General features: G+C 39.8%; 1 protein-coding gene across 25 annotated transcripts in view; it reads left to right on the forward strand.

The window, feature by feature from the left end:
• PHLDB2 (pleckstrin homology like domain family B member 2) overlaps positions 1-20,126 on the forward strand; it is a 219,602-nt gene that overhangs the window by 163,037 nt on the left and 36,439 nt on the right. For 22 of the 25 annotated variants that reach the window (XM_047724468.1, XM_047724331.1, XM_047724381.1 and 19 more), the window contains 3 exons: positions 10,240-10,368; positions 15,614-15,769; positions 17,343-17,453. In XM_047724468.1, coding sequence (XP_047580424.1) covers positions 10,240-10,368; positions 15,614-15,769; positions 17,343-17,453 — 396 coding nt within the window. The remainder of the gene's footprint in view (positions 1-10,239; positions 10,369-15,613; positions 15,770-17,342; positions 17,454-20,126) is intronic. The other 3 variants (XM_047724355.1, XM_047724402.1, XM_047724421.1) reach the window with 1 other exon arrangement.

The raw sequence follows: 20,126 nt of genomic DNA on the forward strand, positions 1-20,126 counted from the left end.
GCCTAAAAACATGAAATTCCAGTTTCGGAGGGAAAACGCAAACGAACTTGAACATATTTCTTCCTTGCTCACTATCTTCTCCACTAAGTTGAGAAAAAGGGGAAAAAATCAGTTTGAGTAAGTTCTGGTGGGTAATACGTGGAAAGGATTTTTGCTTAATGCAGCTTCCTTTTTAGGCTCTTCTTTGTTTAAGACCTATAAATAAGGGCATTTGATCTCGGTGCCAGAGAATGAGCTCAAAGTGATATTGTCAGAAATTGATGTCAGACTAACAGCTACACATCAATTTCTTGCTTGCCTGCTTGTTGAGATTAACTACCCAGCTTTTTCACATTAAGTTTTATATATATTCTTCTAGCTCCAGACTTTGAAATAGTAAAGAATCCATTTGGGTAGTTGGTATATTTTCTTTAAAAGCCCAAAACCAAGTCAAAGGATTGTCTAGATCTGCAGTAAAGGACGCTTGTGGTTTTCCAAGATTCTGCACTGGTAACAGCAAGAAACTGTGGGAACCGTGAGATGTCTTTGTTTGGGGTGCTTATTAGTATTTATTTTTATGTCCTACTGGTAAACTTGTGGGACAGAAGAATGGGTATCATGTTCTCTATGAGACTTTCTGCCTTCCTTATCCATGTAGTTATTAATCTTTGTGTAGCCCACACATGGCATGGCCTGAAAATTCTATTTGTCTCCATCATTAACATGAGACACGAAAGCGAAGCAAGTGGTTTCAATGCTTAATCCCACCTCCCAGGGAAAGTCGTGTTATATTCTGTGGCTCTAAAGGAGAGGTGGATCTCCAGGGACATGGATAGAAACAAGAAAGGAGGCCACCTCCATCCTTCCTATTATTGTTCCGGTAAGCTTGACAGAGGCTCTGCATAGGAGAAGGGACACGGGGGGCTTGAAGTAAAGGACCGACTCATGCAGCTGTTAGGGTATACATTGGTCTTAGTGGGATTATTGTCTGTCATCATAGGGTGTGAAAAATGGCAGAAACTGGCTTTGAGTGAGAGATTCCAAAGAAGAACAAGGGTAGTAGAAACAGACTGGTTATACGTATTTTTGGTTATGATGTTGTATTCTGGTTATGATGTTACACGTATTTTTGACCACCAAACTCAGAGATTCAATACCACTTGGCATTTTCGAATAAATTTGTACTGTCTTATGACATGGCTGTTTCACACTTTCACTCTGTTGAAACCTCTGGTCCATTTTCCTCCCACCAAGATGACCTTACCAGCTACTTCCCTGAGAAATCAAATCGGTCCCATCCCTTCCCCACTAAGGAGGGTTCTCTCCCCCCCTCAAAGATAAGTGGCTTGGGATGTGCTCTGGGTGTCATTCCATCCCACCGTCTCCAGGTCAGCTCTTCTGTACCCCACTTCCTTAGCCTTCCCCTCTTTACTGAACTTTGACTGCCAACATGCCAACATTATTTTTACATTTTATTATTATTAAAAAACAAACTACCTTCCAGCTATTGCCTTATGTCATTTCTCTTCATCAGAACCGTGCTTTTCAAACTGTTCTTCCTATACTGTGGGCCCTCTTCCTCAGTTCTAATTAACCACCACCCAACTCCAGTTGGTTTAGGCCCCCACTTCTCCATCAGATTTGTTCCTGGTAAGGTGATAAAAGACCTCCATGCTGCCCAACCCACTGCAAGTTTTTTAGTCCCCTTGTGATCAGATGTCCTGAGCAGCATTCAAGAGAGAGGACAACCCTTTTTCTTTGTACTTGCCCCTCCTCACCCTGCTCCTTGGCCTCTTGGTGTCTCCTCTTCTGGTTTTCCTTGTCTTTCTCTTACTCATTCTCTCTGGTTTTTCCAACTTGAGTTCCCTTTTCTTATTTCTCTGGCTCTATAAAACTGGTTGTTAGAGTGTTTGTCTCCAAGCTGACCCTCTTCTCTTGTATTCTCATGTTCTCTTATAGCTGTGGCGCCCCATGACCTGTAAACGCTGGTGACAGTCGAGTGCATGTCTTAGCCTACAACACTTTCCCGAAAGTCTGATTCAGATCCTGTAGCCTACCTGATGTCCACACTTAGACAGTTCACACCTATTGCCGACTCAATGCTCCTAATGAACTCTTGATCTTCTCCTTCCCCTTGTCTTCTACACACCTCCCCACCAATCCTGTTCTTCCTCCAGTTTTCCCAGGCCAGGAGATACCCTCTCCAGCCACCTCTGTGTCCAAATGGTAACCCGGAAGTCAATCCTGACACTTCTTTCTCCATCACCCTCACATTAAGAGTTCTCAATGATTTCAGCTTCTCTGCATCTCCACTAACAGCATTCTCTTCTAAACCATCAGAATCTCTTCTTTCCTTCCATTTCCACTTGCCTCCCTTTAGTTCATTCTCTTCACAGCAGCCAGAGCGATTTTTAAAAATGTATAAAGTAGATCCTATCACTCTGATTTGTGTTCCACCGTATTTTATATAAATTTTATATACTTGTTTTGTGGGCCTTCATCACTCCCCCCTCCTTCACACCATGCGCGTGCTGACCTTTCTATTTGTTAAAGAGCCATCCTTCTCCCTCACCCCCCACCTCCTGCCAGGTCTGTTTCCTTGCAGACCTATTTCCCATGCCTGGAATTCTTTTCCCATATTCCATATCTTGTCCGGTCTATCTTTCCGGGCTTAGGTTCATTGTTAGCTCTCCAGAAAAGCCCTTTCAGACCCTTCCAGTCTTGATTATGTTCACCCTGTTGTTCTTTGAGTCCCCATACAAATCCCGTTTCATACTTTACATGTGTTTGGGGCTTCTTAGGTATGGATTTCCCACTCTGGCATGTGAAATAGAGACAGGCAGTGCTCTCCACTGTTTACCGGCTCGTAGCACTGGCTAGCATACCACCCAGCATGCTTCGGCAATACTGTCCTTAGAGCTCCTGCTAACAGCAAGCCCTTAGCAGAAACACGGAGCCAGACACCTGCGCGAGAGCTCCGCGCTGCCAAGCTCAGGCCATCTGGGATGGTGTGCTTCAATGCACATGCCAGGAGGCTCACCGTCACGCGGCCAGCCCAGCGGGAGTGCAAGACAGAAGGAGGAAGTGACCTCTGCCCTTTGGGATCTCGTTTCCTTTTCCACACACCTGTTGCTGCTGTTGGAAACTGGAATGAGAAAACCAAAACCTGGAAAGATATCCCTGCCGGGCAAGCTCCACCTCAGATGTCGGTAGCACGTCCTGTAAGCCTGGCCCTACTGTTTTGGAGACAAGGCCTGGAGCCGTAGGAGGAAGGCTTACTGACACCTCAGATTTCAAATACTGGTGTGAAAGGATCGACATCCTTCCATTGGCACTTGAGGCCGGTCCTTGGTATTATTTCTCGTAAGTGATTTGGGGGCTGTCATTCTGTTTTAGCTAGTTGGTAATAAATTAATTACAGGTGTAACTCACTTTTTGAAAGTTCACGTTACAACGCTTCACACTTGCCAAAGACCTCCGTTAGCACCTGTTTTCGCTGAGAGAAATCCGAAGAGGATTTCCGCTTTTATGCAAAATGGCCGTGAGACGTGACCCTAGCGTTCAGCGTGTGTAAAGCCTTCAGCGCCTGTGCTGCCGGGAGTGCGCCCTCACACCCCAGCAGCCAGAGTGGCGCCACCTAGCCCCCTGCCTGGGAACTACAGCAGCATCTCCGCATCAGCAGGGGCAGCTTCCAACTGTGTCTGTGGACATCTGTGCTTTATCTGCATTTACTTGGTGTATCTGTTAGAAGAGCAAGATGTGTCCTAAGGTATCAGAAAAGCCGAAGAGAAGTTATTTTGGGGGTCTGGGAAAGCTTAACATTTTTTCCATGTAAATTACTGGTAATTGCTTCTTTGCTTTATACCATTTCAGCTTAGGAAGGGTTTCATAGGAGCGCTCCACTTTCAGATACAGAGGGGAACCTGAATGTTATAGATGACTTATTTATTATACGTTACCATCTAAAATATAAACAGTCTAAAATATAGACAACAGAAAATATAGTCTCAGAGACTTTCCGTTACCCTGACGCTCATCATAAAGCTCAGCCACTCTTTGTTTTAGGATCTGTCCACACACGGACAGATTATGGTATTTTGTTGCCGTCCTGGCCTTGTTTGTAACTAAACAGGCTTAAAGGTGTGAATTGAAGCTTAAATCACTCCACGCCATATAACTCCTGCCACAGAGAAATCTTAAGTTATTTGACTAATTCTCCTACTCGAAGCATGTATCATTGTGTCTAAAATGGTTACATTTTATTCCCACATTATTATCTTGCCAAGGTACCTATTACTTCCTCTCCACCCATCATTCAGAGCCAGGGGAAGACAGAGAGCCTGGCCCAGAATTCCTTAGCAGAGTGTTAATGCTTCTGGACTGCAGAACATTTGCCAAGTCACAGGCAGTGTTCAGAAGGGACCCAGCCCTTCCCGTGCCTCTTTCTTACATTTCAAAGTTAGCTGGAGGAAGTGGAAGAGTATCTTGGGATTTGGGAACTCAGTCAACAGGATTCCAGATTAGGGTTCTTTTTTCTGGTGGTTTTTTGATTATAGAAATCCCTAGTGTTCTGATTGTCCAGTTTTTTCCACACTAAATTAATCCATCAATTGTGTAATTGAAATGTCAAAGTTAAAGGAAAAAAAATCTGTAGAAAGAAGTATAAGGATGTGCCTCTATAGAGGCATGTAGAGAATGAGTTCTCAGCTTTCCAGCATCCATTGACACAGGTCCATATTCTTTTCTCTGCAGTTCTAAAATCTGAAAAGTTTTTTTGGGGGGAGGGGGGAATCATTTTGTAAGATTGGCACCAAAATTTAGTTGGTTATGAAACCTGACTTTGACTGATATTCATACCTGTGTAAATATTCATAAGTAGTTGCAGAAATAGAAATGTGTTTGATTATAGGTACTGGTCCTGACCTTACTGGAAATGCCTTTTAATATATGCTATATGAACTGCATTACTTCTATAAAATTGAGAATGTTCTGAAATCTGGAACACATCTGGCCTTAAGAATTTCAGATAAGTGATTTTGGACCTAAAACAATAGCCTTATCTCTGAACCCATGAGGATGCCTACCTCCCAAACCACAGGGTTTAGGAACTAGAAGGAAGAGTAATCTCAAGGTATATAGAAAGGACTTTGGATCAACTGCGTTTAGAAATGCTGGCTTAGGTACTAAATGAATTTAAACACATCACTGCATCAACTCCAAACCTGACCCAGTGTTTCACGAAACACACCCACGTACTTAGCATGTGCTGGGTTGTGTGCTAAATGTTTGGGAATTACAAAGATGGACCTTAAGTTTTAAGAAAATCTTTATTAAGCTAACTGAGTTGGCAGATTTAACAAATAAATAAGTAAATAAATAACCTGTATACATCCCATCCTATATATATTCATATTTATATATAATAAAATATTTATATAGGATGCTCAGGTACATTTGAATTTCAGATAAACAGAGAATAAAGTTTGGTGTAATTATGCCCTAAGCATTATTTGGGGCATACTTATATTAAAAGATAATTTGTCATTCATCTGAAATTCTAAGTTAATGGAGTGTCCTCTGTTTTATCTGGCAGCCTCACAAGCTAATAAAGTAAGCATCTTTTCAGAGTAATCTTGAACCATCTGCTTACCAAATATTACTTAGGTGTGGTAAAATTATGTCTTCACTGGGTTTCAGGAATTTTCTGTGTAATATTGAAATTCAAATAGAGCCAACAAGTTAAATTTCAATTCCTTCCTTCAAGAATACAATTCAAGGGATGCCTGGGTGGCTCAGTTGGTTAAGCAGCTGCTTTCGGCTCAGGTCATGGTCCCAGTGTCCTGGAATCGAGTCCCACATCGGGCTCCTAGCTTGGCGGGAAGCCTGCTTCTCCCTCTGCCTCTGCCTGCCGCTCTGTCTGCCTGTGCTCGCCGGCGCTGTCTCTCTCTCTCTCTCTCTGACAAATAAATAAAATCTTTAAAAAAAAAAAGAAGAAGAAGAATACAATTCAAAAGAGAGAAACTTGTTACTGTCTTCTAACCACATTGCCAGCTAAGTGGTCCCATGATGAGCTTTCATTAAGTTCATTAAAGTTCATTAAATCATTAAGTTCATTAAAGATTATTGGTAATTCTTGTGTACAAGTTTAAGTTAGTTAAGGTAAACTCACCCACACTCCTGATCATCTGTCTCACTAGAAGATAGTCATTTTGCATCTGAGCTTGAAATGCATCCTTCCTCTCTGAACGTGCATTGGGTATTGGAATCTCATGGTACAGTTTTTGTTTGGTTTACTTGAGGCATCTAATCTGAATGTAAAAATTTGTGCAGTTGGAGTGTCACTTGTAAAAGGGCCTTTTGTACTGTGAAGTAAAGGCATTAAGCCAAATATTTGAAGAGCACTCTTTGGTGCCTTGTATATTAATGTCCCGTGTCTTCATTTAAAAAATCGAATTGTTGTTAATTGCCTTTGCCTCTCCACATCATTCTGGGTAACTCATTCGGGGGTTCCCAACCTGGCTGTATAGGAGAGAGCATGAAGGGATTTTTTTAAATGCTCATACCCTATTTTGCTCCTGAATGTCTGACTGCATGGAGATTTGGAAAATAGTATATTTTAAAGTTCACCCAGATTTGTCTAATGTGCAGTCCAGACTAAGAACCACAGAGCTAACTGGACCATACTTCATGAGGACACTGATCAGGTGCTCTCTTTTCTTTCTTTCTTTCTTTCTTTTTTTTTTTTAAGATTTTATTTTTTATTTATTTGATAGAGTAAGTGCAGCAGAAGGAGAGGGAGAAGCAGCCTCCCACTAAGCAGGGACCTCGATGTGGGGCTCAGTCCCAGGGCCCTGGGATCATGACTTGAGCTAAAGGCAGACACTTAACCAACTGAGCAACCTAGGCAATCCAGGCTCCCTCTTTTCTCTACGTATAGTCCCTGAGTGAGTGAATAAACAACTCAAGTGAATAGAAGTCTGATTTTATATACTGACTTCTGCTTTACTTTGCTGTGAATAATTACTGTTGGTCATACATACGCTTTAGGAACATCAGTCTTAAACATAACGAAAGGGCAGAGTCTGGCAATGAATTTGTGACCCACATGGCTTTTGCGTGTACATAATGACAAATCCGTGCAAGAGCAGTGCGAACAGACACAGCCACATCTCTGGTGAAGTCACATTCTGTGCCTGGTTTTACAAATGCCCCCTTGTGCATCTGGGTTTTCCTGGAGTGTTCCAATTCCTTGTCATCTGATTTTTTTCAGTAAACTTAAATCTGTTCAACTTAATACAAATTTATTAAATTTGCTCATTAAAATTTAATAAATTTAGGGCGCCTGGGTGGCTCAGTGGGTTAAGCCGCTGCCTTCGGCTCAGGTCATGATCTCAGGGTCCTGGGATCGAGTCCCGCATCAGGCTCTCTGCTCAGTGGGGAGCCTGCTCCCTCCTCTCTCTCTGCCTGCCTCTCTCTCTACTTGTGATCTCTCTCTGTCAAATAAATAAATAAAATCTTTAAAAAAAAATTTAATAAATTTATTGAAAATTTAATTTAAATTTTATCTAATTTAAAATTCATTACAACTCACTTAAATATACTTGTTTCTTGAAAACAGATTCATGAATCCTAAAAAAAAAAAAGTTAAGCTCTCTGCCAACTTGGCCTTTAGAAATTGTTTTTTAGAATTTAGAAATTTAGAGTTTTTTAGAATTTAGAATTCTTTTTTAGAATTTAGAAATTGTTGAGCACGTAAGAATTGTAATAGGCAAGTGTACCAGTTTAAATCTGGGGAAAGGAAATAACAGCCAGTTTTCATATTTTGCATGTCAAAGAGAGAATCCCTAAACCCTGAAATGCTATCTAATTTGTCCATATACTTGTCTTCACCATAGACGGTGATATTTTCAGGTCTAATTAACTGGTTGCCTGAGCTAATTTTCCTTTGAAAACTTTCTGGGCAATAAATAGAAAGTAGGAATATTAATTTCCTTCTGGCTTGAGTTGGCCAACTGGCTGGCGTGGGCGTGATATCACGTCTCTCGTCCTCCATGATTGATGGCCAGGCCCACCTGCTACTGGTCCTTTCATCCTTGACCTTTACTTCCTTTGCCCTCACTTTGGCCCCACTAAGCTTTTGTTCTGAGACCCAAGTCTTGCTCATAGCATTACCCGTAAACCAGAGAAGCAGAAGGTTCTGATGGTGCCCTCTTGCATTAGTCTTCTCACTGCCCCCTTATACGGAATTGCAAAACATTTTGAGCACCTCAGAAGGAAGGCGCTATGTAAACATAAGGTACTTTTTCTTCGTTATCTGTGCTTATTAGTAGTAATACAAAATGGGGAGCTCAGAGGCCTAGTTTGGCTATTTCTTCAGATTTGAGACCTGTGTTTCAGGCCAGTGCCTTTCCATAGAATCAAATATCATATCAATGTGCTCTGTCAAATGTAACTTTAAATTTTACAGTTTTGCACATTTGGTATTTAAGGGGATTGGATAGTTTTCTTTCTTGCTTTTTTGCTTTCTTTGTTTCTCTTTTTTAACTTTCTTCTTAGAACTAGAATTGGTGCAAAATCCAGTGATACAGTATCTACAAATAGAACTCTTTTTGGATAAAATTCTTTTGCTGTGTAAATAGGGCAATCTTTGATCCACGCGCAGAAGAAATAACACCTTTTTTTATCCAAAGGACGACTGGTGTTCTGTATTGCTGGCTGTATTAAAGGGAAAAAAATGATTCATTCTGAAACTAAAGGCTAAATCTGACTGGTCCTTGAAGATTCAGCTTTCCTGTGAATGAACACGTGATGATCCTTCACTCTATGTTCCCAGCCATTGCCCCTCTCCACCTCCTGCACTGGGGGGTTGCGCAGGGTGTACACTTGCCAGAAAAGACGGAGGAAACTTTCTGAATAGTCTGCAAAAGTTTCAGTTTCAGAAACATTTTATTTATTTATTTATTTATTTTAGAGATTTTATTTATTCATCTGAGAGAGAGAGGGAGAGAAGGCACGAGCAGAGGGGAGAGGCAGAGGGAAAAGCAAGCAGACTCCCCAGTGAGCAGGCAGCCCAAGGACTCAGGGGATAGGGACTTGATCCCAGGACCTGGAGATAAAGACCAGAGCTGAAGGCAGACACTTAACCAACTGAGCCACCCAGGCATCCCTCACGAAGAGCTTCTGTGTAGGCTGACAGACTTACATAGGGGAGAATCAGGTCTAAAATTTGCTTCAAGGCTTTAGAACATCATAAAGGGCACCCAGGTTGGGAAGACAGGCACTAAACGGGTTGGAGTATTTTTTCTCAATTTAAAAGGTGACATGGAAGGCCATGTAATCACTATTCTAGGATTTGCCTGGTGGACCCCAGAGAATGTCCAGCATCCCTCTGGACTGTGTGACTGGGGAAGGATTTAGTGTTATCTCCATGTTTCTCTTCTATTTTCTGACACCTGGGTGTTCTCTCCTTTTTTCCACAGTCCATGTTTCAAGTGTTTTTTATATCCGTGAATGTAGAGCAGTCTTCATCTCCACAGTAAATGTCATGTGTCGGTGTATCCAAACTGCGTGATATGCCTCCCTTTGCTGCTTTGTCAGGCTTGCCTCCTTCCCTGCTCTCTCAGCTTTAGAATCAGATTTTCTAATTGCTTAAGCTTTGAAGTTTGCCAGATAGCTAGACCTATTTCAGGTGACCAGGGTGTCGACTAGTGTACCTGGCATGCTTCTGGTCCGAAAATAAAATTACAGTAATTTGCAAAGCTTGCTTAACAAATGCCATGAGCAAATTGGACCACGACTATACTTGAGGTAAATGCCGCTTTCCTTTGCCTTGGTCTCTGCCAACAGACTCTTTGTAAGGCTATCTTATAAATTTGGTTGGCATTTCTTTTGTCCTTTGTTGACCATTGACCAGTTTCTTCCACTTTAAACATGGTGGCAGGAAGGAAGGAAGGAAGGAAGGAAGTCAGTCAGTCATTGTCAGTACCCAGTGATGTGGACCATGTTTTAAGAATACAGAAATGGGGCCCCTTTGTCTTTACTTCCACTTCCACCCCCCTTATCTTAGTCACTAACTAGGTATGTTTCTACATGCATAGGATATAGTGCGGGCGTGTGTGTATGTTTGTGTGAGTGTGTGTGTGTGTGTGTGTGTGTGTGTGTGTGTGTGTGTTGGTGTTATCCTTGGGAAATGTTCACTAATGCCTGCTTTGGGTGTGAAGGTAATTTCTATTCTTCTATTTTCTGATTTCTGAACTTCAGGAGAAGGTAAAGCTTGATGCTGAAAGGGAAAAACTAGAGAGGCTTCAGGAGCTTTACTCCGAGCAGAAGACCCAGCTGGACAATTGTCCTGAGTCCATGAGGGAACAATTACAACAACAACTGAAGAGGGTCAGTAGTAAACAGGAATGCGCCAGTTGTTTTTTTGTTTTTCGGTGTTTTTTTCAATGAAGTTCCACTTACCTATGACTTCCTACTTAACATAGCATAAATTTGCACAAGTTCTGGTCATTAGATACTTTTTAAATAGAAATATGCATGCTGATAGTATATATTATTTTATGCTATTCAGACAATTCCTTGTTAGAATCCTTCACTAATTTATAATGCAAAAAAATAGTTCTGGAGTCATTCTTTGTAACAAAAGAGAGTTGTTCTTTGTGACATATAACTGACACTGAGATTGTAGCATTTAAATCAGCTGGCATCTTCTCCTGCATTCTCTGATGCATCGTGAGTACTGTTTGCCCTTGGGACGGTGTTTTTTTGTTTGTTTGTTTTTACCTGTCTCAGCCTGATTTTCCACTTGGGTCCAAAAAACGATCCTTGTCTCTGACTTGCTTCCCATCACCACTCACTGTGTTTCTTTTTCTTTCTGCCTCTTGGTGACATTGAACTTCTTAGCACGCCACAGCAAACACCAAGACCCAAGATGCAGGGCCTTGTCCTCTGCATCTTCTCAGGCGAGCTTCCTCATTTTTTGAAGCTTAGCTCAGTGTGGACTTTGCGGTGGGTTTTATCGGGTTATTTTCCAGTCATTGAAGTTGGCTGTGCTTAACATGGCCATGCTGGTTATCTGCTGAAATGAGGCTTCGAGGTGGAGAGTTCCACAAACACTGGCCAGACCACATAATATTTCAGAGCCTCTTAACGATTGGGTTGTTTGCTCTGAACAGCAGCCCAAATAAAGCTGGGGAGCAGTCTTGGATCTCCAAGAGTCATGTCATAGTAATTTGTGCTAAGTGACTAACAGCTCATGATTCCATGTGACTAGAAAAGAAGGCTAGTTTCATTCATGCTATTCTGTCAAGACCTTCTTGGAGTCGGCGAGTGGAAACCCCAGCTGAGGTAGCCCCACCCTTGGAAATGTTTAAGATGGCCTTTAACATAAAAACATATGCTACCTTAGAGTAGCATTAGGTTATGAAAAATTACATTTAAAACTTTTCGGTGTATTACAGAGGCTGAAAGCATCTTAATAAACAGTACCAAAGGCAGGCAGGACAACCTGCAGCTTAATGATTTTAATATTTTAACAAACAGTAACTTTCTTACTATGTTGGATCAAAAAAGTCCCAACAATGCTTCTTCCTCTTTACTCCTTTTAGTGTATACAGTTGAACTTGCTGTAAGAAGAGAAAATTTCCTGTCCCTCAATGTCATAATTCTCTAGAAATCGTGTGGTGAAAATAACTGGGAGAACATTAGTATTTATAAAATTATTTTTGCTTGTAATTTGTGTTTATGCCAGTTCACCAAAGAGATTGGGAAACGGCTTTTTATGTTGGTTCACTGGTTTTCAGCTCTCCTCATTACTAATGATTTTACACAGTGGTCCTTTTACTTTATCTAGAGTCAGCAACAAGTTACATATTTTGTTCTTCTCTGCCTCTAGTTATCCAAATATTGCTTGGACTCTTTATAAACACCACTGCAAATAAAAATTGGTAAATTCTACTAATATCTGAGACTTGGATTGATATAAATAATGTCTGTTTGCTTAATCTAGCCTCTGTAGGATAACTCTAAATGTATGTACATTCTAAGGATGTCCAGAAGAGGACAGGAAGTGATATAGACAGTCTCTTCCACTATTTCAAGGCAAAGACCCTTATCTTCTTCCTCCCTGAGCAGAGTATAAAATTCTTATCATAAATCCCTTTCCTCGGGAGAGATAACTGGCTTGTGGTAGCTTCTGTTCATCTGTATTAAGAGGTCCACTAATTTTGCAGGGATGATGACCAGAGTAACTTTCCACTGACCCACTGCTTAATTGTTAAAAAGTCCACTTACTTCATGAGAAGTCCGTTCATACTAGGAACTTCCTGTGTTACCACAGCTCATTTCCCTTCAGATTTGAAAACCTTCAGAATGCTGCTTCCCTACGAAGCTTTCCCAAAGGCATTTAAACTAGATGCAGTAAAGGTGATTTTATTACCACAAACTTCATTAGGTGGCAAGTCATACAAAAGAAAAAAATAAATGAAGAGGAAGAACATCATCTTCTTAAATGTGTGTTATCCCAAGTACTTAAGCTGAAGTTATGGAATGAATGATTTTTTGTGCACAACATTATAGCTTTATGAACGGGCTTCTTACTTCTAATCCCCTGCTTTGGAGTCAGAATACAGCTTTCATCTGAGTAGTTGCATGTAGTGAGGTGGATTCACCAGTCCTGTAGTTCTCTGGGATGCAAGCATTATGGAAAAGAAAGCAGGAGTTAAATGATTTTTTTTTTTTTTTTTTTTTTTTTTATTGCCAGGATGAGTTCCACTAGTAAATGGAGGAGACACCTGGCTAGAACAGTTTTCTTGTGCTTTTGGTAATTTACTCACTGAATGGTTGATTTCAGTTTCTTGATTATATATATATATATATATATATGTATATATATGTACATATATATATATGTAATATATACATATTATATAAATATACATGTTCGGTGACATCAACAATTAGAAGACCTATTTTCTCATTAATTCTACAATCAGTTTATCCTTTAATCTTGGATAAATCCTTCAACTTCTGTGGGTCTCAGTGCTCATATATAAAATGAGAAGGTTGCACGAATGATTTCCATTCTCTTTTTCCAAATTCCAAAACTGTGCAGTTAAAGTGTTTGACTATAAGGCATAAGATGGAGAAATTGGAACAAACCCCAAGCCCCACTTAAATTTGTTTTCAAAGTTGGCCTTGAGCTGTCTTGAGAATCTCTCCTGCTATACCACATCTATTCTCTTCTGTCCCTCTGCTAAGCAAAAAAACAAACAAAACAAAATGCATGATGGACTGCATGTAAACTTCTGCCATAGAAATTCTCAAAACAGTTATTGGAAAAAAGAAGGAATTGCACTGAATTTTCTTGAGCACAACCGTTTATGTCCTTTGGTGCCTGGCCTTTGAGATTGCCATCCAGCAGAGATTTGTAATGTTCCTTTTAGCAAGTGAAGCGTAGTTAAAATTTTCATTCAACTAGTCCTGCCCTTGACTTTGAGCTTCCTGTATAGATTACTGTATGCTAAATTCAATGACTCCTGCCCCCAAATTCCATGCCCTGAATTCTTATTCTTATCTAAAATCTTTGCAAAGCCTTTTCCCCTCCCCAGTTTTTCTTTTACAGTGTAAGTTTATATACACACATTCTAATTGTTTGGACAACTTGATCAGATGATGGTATCAGCAGAATCTGAGTGCTAAGCTTAGCTTTAATTTTCAACTTTCCTACCCAGTGTGTATTATTTTCATGCAACAGTTTAAATATTTACTGCAAACAAATTAGTGGCTCTGTGACCTTCACATGGTTAAGATAACACATGGTGTCTATTAACCAGATGTGGAGTGAGCGACGGACTACAGGACTACCGTAGTCGGCATACGGTCAGATTCATACCCACTTTGAGTAAAGATTACTTATAAACTAAAAAAAAAAGTTTATGAAACTATTTCTCTCAATAATCTTTAGCCACAAACCAAGCTTAATTGAAAGACTTAAAAGAAAGTTTTTAGATAAAACTTGACTATGAATGACTGTGTGAATAAATATGTCCACTGATGTATTGTTTCAAGACTGCAGGGATTTTGTTTCAAGATATAAAGCTCGAGTTATCTCTCAATTACTTCAGTAGTGACTAGATTTGGGCCAAATTCATTCATTCCTTTAGAAGTTATAAGCATAAAATGTCTGATAAACTTGAATGTCCACCAATAACCTGAAACCAAGACTGCTTTCTGTTTAGCCAATAAAAATGTAAAAAAAAAAAAAAAAAAAAAAAAGAGTGCTCAAAAATGCTGAATATGTTTTTCAAATTGTTTTTCTTGCTCTTAACTTTTAAGAATCCACTTGTTGACATAATAATCTTGTTGCTATAGTGCCGCTTATAATTACATGGTAGTTGATCATCCTTCTGTGAATCATCCCCCAAATAAAATTCATTCCAGAAGACAGAAATATATTATTTCATTTGATTAAAAGGCCTAATTTATCACTCACATCAAAACCAAAAGAGGGGGTGGTATGTTTAAAAACTGATAGAAATCTAATTTATCATATTTATTTATCCAACTCTTTCTGATGTTTCAAGTGAAAAAAAAAGCCACATCCTGGCAATTTTGCCTATGTAGAGTTATAAACCAGCTAGCCCAGCCCAGCTACTATTTCTTTTTGGCCATAGATTATTTACAAATAATATATTTTTAAAAAATCTTCTATACCTTATTTATGGTCTTGTCAAAGTCTCTAAAATTAAGTGTTTTTTTTTTTTAAATGTAGATTAAAGAATTGTTTATACAACATGTGCTAGTCTCTACACAGATAGGGATTCACTTCTGTCTTCAGACATTTCATAGGTTAGGAAATGCCTATCTGATGACCATCTGATTTTTATAATTTCTGGTCTTTCTTAAATGCCCTCAAGATTATTCCCAGAGTAGTAGTACTTAACCATTAGAGACCTTCTTTGTGCCTGATGAATGCTGTGCTTCCACCCTTCCGGTAAAAATCTTTGTAAACAATGTTCAGGGATTCACAGAAGCCTAGTGTAAGAATACCAACCACCAAATGTTTTCAATGACTTCTTCTTTCAACAAAATTATTGGAGCATGCATGTCTATATATATATCATATAGATCTAATCTCTATGTGTGCCAGATTTTGAGTCTGTTTTTTTTTTTTTTTTTGTAGTCAGTAACTTTGGAATCTTGAATTTTATTTCTATACTAAAATCTCCTTTCATTTGAAAATTTTGGAAAATGGGAGCTTTCTCAAGAGACCATGTCACACCTTGGTGGACAGATAATGTTTAGTTATTTACCAAATTCTTTTTATACTTCAGGGTCCATTTAAAACCACCTAGTAGATTTCAAGCAAGAAGTCCTACCTTCACAGAACAGTGTCAAACCGATGGTCCAACCAGTGCTTCTCTCCCTGCCCCACCCCTAATCCCTTTCAATTCCATTCTCATGGTTACTGCTCCAGGATTTAACTCCAAAAGACTGGATTATCATGGTCCAGCCCTGGTCAGCTTAGTAATTAGAAAGATATTTTGGACTGTTTGCTTTTAATATTTTTTTTCTTCATGTTAAGATGGCTACAGCCATTCTGGTATGTCTTGTTTTCATTCCCCTTTCTCCAAAGGATGCGGACCTGTTGGATGTGGAGAGCAAACACTTTGAAGACCTGGAATTCCAGCAGCTTGAGCGTGAGAGCCGTCTGGATGAGGAGAAGGAGAACCTGACCCAACAGCTCCTACGTGAAGTAGCTGAGTATCAGCGGAACATCGTGACTCGAAAGGTACTTTTGCCAGGTGTCATTCAGTGTGAAAAACCCACATTCGCCCCTCACTCCCTGACAGGAATCATCATTAATGTAGCTCTCTGTCTACCTGTCTTTATATCCAAATATCCAGGTGTGTTTCCCCACATGTCACATCTGACAGATTATGGAGCCTGCCATCTACATACCAACTAGTGCTCCAAGCTGGGTACACCAATATGTGTTAGTTGCTGTTACTTAATGCTGTAGATGCCATTGATTTATAATACCTGATTTTTTTTTTCATTTATGGGAAAACCAAGGGAGAGAAAAATCAGAAATTCAGATATTTGTTTTAAGTTACTTGCATTTGCAATCACAGTAACTAGATTTAGAATAGTTTTGCAAGCAAAGTCTATTTTGGCATTTTCGGTTTTCACTGCTCATAGTTCCCAAAGTTGGCTGATAGCTTATTACCATTAGAAGTAGCCCTGCCAGACGCCATACACATCGTTGGCTCTGCCCACCTCCTTCTCCTTGATGTCCCGCCCCAGATTTTAGCTCTTGTTCCAAAACTTAGAATCACATCCCAGCCCCCCTATACTAAACCAGTAGAACTGAGGGAAAGGGAGATGAAGAAGGTGACTTTTTAAGCTCTCAGCTTAAATAAGAACTTACATTGTTATTTTTCCCATGAGGTATCTCCCAAGTCTAAAGCAAGATTTCCTGTTGACTTCTGCATTTTTCAAATAGATTTTAAACCACGTGGACTGGATTGGCCTTAGGTAAAGAGTAGCCTTCATCTTGGCAGGTCAAAGAGACTACTTCACAGTCTCTAGATAAGAACCACTGCCTACAAACCATAAGTGACTCTTAATCTCACAAAACAAACTGAGGGTTGATGGGGGGAGGGGGTTGGGAGAGGAGGGTGGGGTTATGGATATTGGGGAGGGTATGTACTATGGTGAGTAGTGTAGTAGTAGTAGTAGTAGTAGTATGCTGTGAAGTGTGTAAACCTGGCGATTCGCAGACCTGTACCCCTGGGGATAAAAATATATGTTTATAAAGCTGTAAAAAAAAAAAAGAAAAAAGAAAAAAGAAAGGATGAATACCCAAGTTTTGTAGCAACATGGACGGGACTGGAAGAGATTATGCTGAGTGAAATAAGTCAAGCAGAGAGAGTCAATTATCATATGGTTTCACTTATTTGTGGAGCATAACAAATAGCATGGAGGACAAGGGGAGATGGAGAGGAGAAGGGAGTTGAGGGAAATTGGAAGGGGAGGTGAACCATGAGAGACTATGGACTCTGAAAAACGATCTGAGAATTTTGAAGGGGTGGGGGGTGGGAGGTTGGGGGCACCAGGTGGTGGGTATTGTAGAGGGCACGGATTGCATGGAGCACTGGGTGTGGTGCAAAAATAATGAATACTGTTATGCTGAAAAAATAAAAAATTAAAAAAAAAAAAAAAAAAAAGAACCACTGCCTACCACCAGCAAAAATGTCCTCATTGCTGATCCAGCTGTAAACACTTTTCCCTTTTCCAGGATATACTGGCAAACCATTGAATGTCTAACGGGCGTCTGTATATGATCATCTTTTTTCCTCCAGGAAAAAATTTCTGCATTGAAAAAGCAAGCCAATCACATTGTCCAGCAGGCTCAGAGAGAACAAGATCATTTTGTGAAAGAAAAAAATAATTTAATAATGATGTTACAGAGAGTAAGTATTTCCCTTTTTAGCACTGGTTGCAATAAAACTTAGGTTCCAGCTTGGGGGAAGCTCCTTCCTTCAAAGCAAGTGCCTTTTGATAATGAGTAGTGGATTATAATTTTAAGAAAGGCTTTTTTTTTTTTTAAAGATTTTATTTATTTATTTGACAGAGAGAGATCACAAGTAGATGGAGAGGCAGGCAGAGAGAGAGAGAGAGGGGGAAGCAGGCTCCCTGCTGAGCAGAGAGCCCGATGCGGGACTCGATCCCAGGATCCCGAGATCATGACCTGAGCCGAAGGCAGCGGCTTAACCCACTGAGCCACCCAGGCACCCAAAGAAAGGCTTTTTAATATACATTTTTATTTAATCCTCCACATTAGTAAGCTGATGCTCTGTGAACAATTAATTCAGAAAATAAGTAAGGACGTTTTCCTTATGATTTTTCCATGGTGTGAAAATTCAAACCATGAAAAATATGTACGTTTTCAGATTTTCTTCTTTTGAAAAAACAGATTTTTTTTTTTCAAACAGGTAGAACATATTCTGCTTTTTTTGCTGCTGTCAAACGATTTGGCCCAGCTGCTGTGGGCCAAATTATTTGATTAATTATTTGCCTATGGTCCCCATCTGGCAATGGCCCCATTGGCTTTAGTTTGGCTTCATTGGCTAGGTAGCCCCAGCAACGGGGGCAAGACCATCCTTACCAAGGGGACTGTGGTCCCATCTGCCCAGGGCCTAATGTGACTGCACAGAAAGGGTTTCCTTTGCCCAGTCTGATTTTCTGATATAGTCTAAGATCTAAGACACCAAAAGTTAATTAAAGTTGATGGGCTGGTCTCAGTGCTGATCCTTGTATGCAGGCCACTGCCTAGGATGTGACGCTTTGGGATCCTGAAAATATGAGATGTACCCAGAATGGGGTACAGGAGAAAGAATGAGGGACTAAAGGATGAGGCTAGACCGTGTTTCCCCACTACCAGACATGTAGCTGGAATATTCTCAACTTAGGTTGAGAAGGGAAAAAAAATTGGTCCTTCACATAGAAGTATGCGTCCACTCAAGGTGCACCTATGTAGCCCATGCAAATCCCTCCCAACTCCCCTCCTGCTTCTTTGGCACCAAAAATCTCAGAATGGTTTTATGGTTTTTCATCCCTGTCTCCTGCTCTGGGGACGAGCTCTTCCATTAATATTCGCTCCACTCTTTGCACATGCTATTCAAAGGCACAGCTTAAATCAGATAGTGTAATAAGTAGGATTTAAATAGTTCTGAAGTTTTAGCAAAAAGGAGGTGGGGGAATCTCATAGTGATAGATTTTTTAGAATGGGTGATCACCATCATACAAATACCACTTCCTCATTAAAACACCTAAAATATAATTCTGTTCTAAAAATTGTGCTAATTACGAAGATTTGTATTTTCCCAGATTGATCTGTAGATATGTCTCAGTCTCAATAAAAATCCCAGCCGACTTTTTTTGTAGAAATGGACACATGGATGCTTCAAACCTGTAGTTGATCTGCATTTTTCAAGGAGTCTGTATTTGTGAATTTGTCTGCTCACTAAAGTCCACTTGCAGCCCCCCAATCATACTTGTCCTACAGTTCACTGATGGATGTGTGCAGAGCAGCAAAAGTTTTGAGTCCCGCAACATACAAATTCCCTGCTGAGGTTGAACAAAGCAACCCTCTACCTTCCTGTTTCAACTCTCACAGAGTAAATAAGAGTCCTTTTTGTGGATTATTTTGTGCTGTGTTTTCACATTACTTGTGCTTTTTTTGTTGATTAGGCTATTTAAAATGCCTCCCTAGCATAGTGCTAACATACTCTCTAGTGTTCCTAAGGGTGGGAAAGTTGCAATGTGCCTCATGGAGAAAATGTGTGTCTTAAATAAGTTTCATTCAGGCATAAATTACAGTGCTTTTAGCTACAAGTTCAGTGTTTAATCAACTATATATCAAATACGGTATCTTTAAACAGAAACACACATAAAGCACAGTTACGGATTGATCAGTTGATGAAATTTTTTTGAGGAAGCACACAGTAATCCATCTCTGTATTTCCTGTAGGAACAAGGGTTCAGTGTTTACCAATTCAGTGTTCATGGCAATGCTGCAGAGCATAAGAATTACAAGTAATGAGAATCAACTCTGTATGAAAATGCCAAGGATAAAGAGTAGCCAAAATAACTTTGAACAAGAACCAAGTTGGAAGATTTATACTATTTGATTTCAAAGTTGCCTCTAAAGCTATAGTATTTAAAATGATGTGGTGCTGACATACAGCTAGACACATAGATCAATGGAACCAAACAGAAAGTCCAGAAATAAACCCACACATATACCATCTATTGATTTTTTTTTTTTTTTTTTTTTTTTTTTTTTTTTTACACAAAGGGCTCCAAGATAATCCAGGAAAAAGAAAGTCTTTCCAACAAACTGTGCTGTATCACCTGGGTAAACATTCAAACAAATACTAATGCCTCTGTCCTCACACCACACGTATAAATTAATTCAAGGCAGATTGTAGACTGAAGCAGAAAAATTAAAGTGATAAACTTTCTAGAAGGAAATGCAGTACTGCACATGCACTTCTCTGACCTTGGGGTGAGCAAACTTTTCTTAAAGAGGAAATGACAAAGGACTTATATGCAGACTATATTAAAAACTCCTCCAGTTCAAT

Source organism: Lutra lutra, chromosome 1 (assembly GCF_902655055.1).
Source record: "Lutra lutra chromosome 1, mLutLut1.2, whole genome shotgun sequence".
Classification (NCBI taxonomy): Eukaryota; Metazoa; Chordata; class Mammalia; order Carnivora; family Mustelidae; genus Lutra; species Lutra lutra.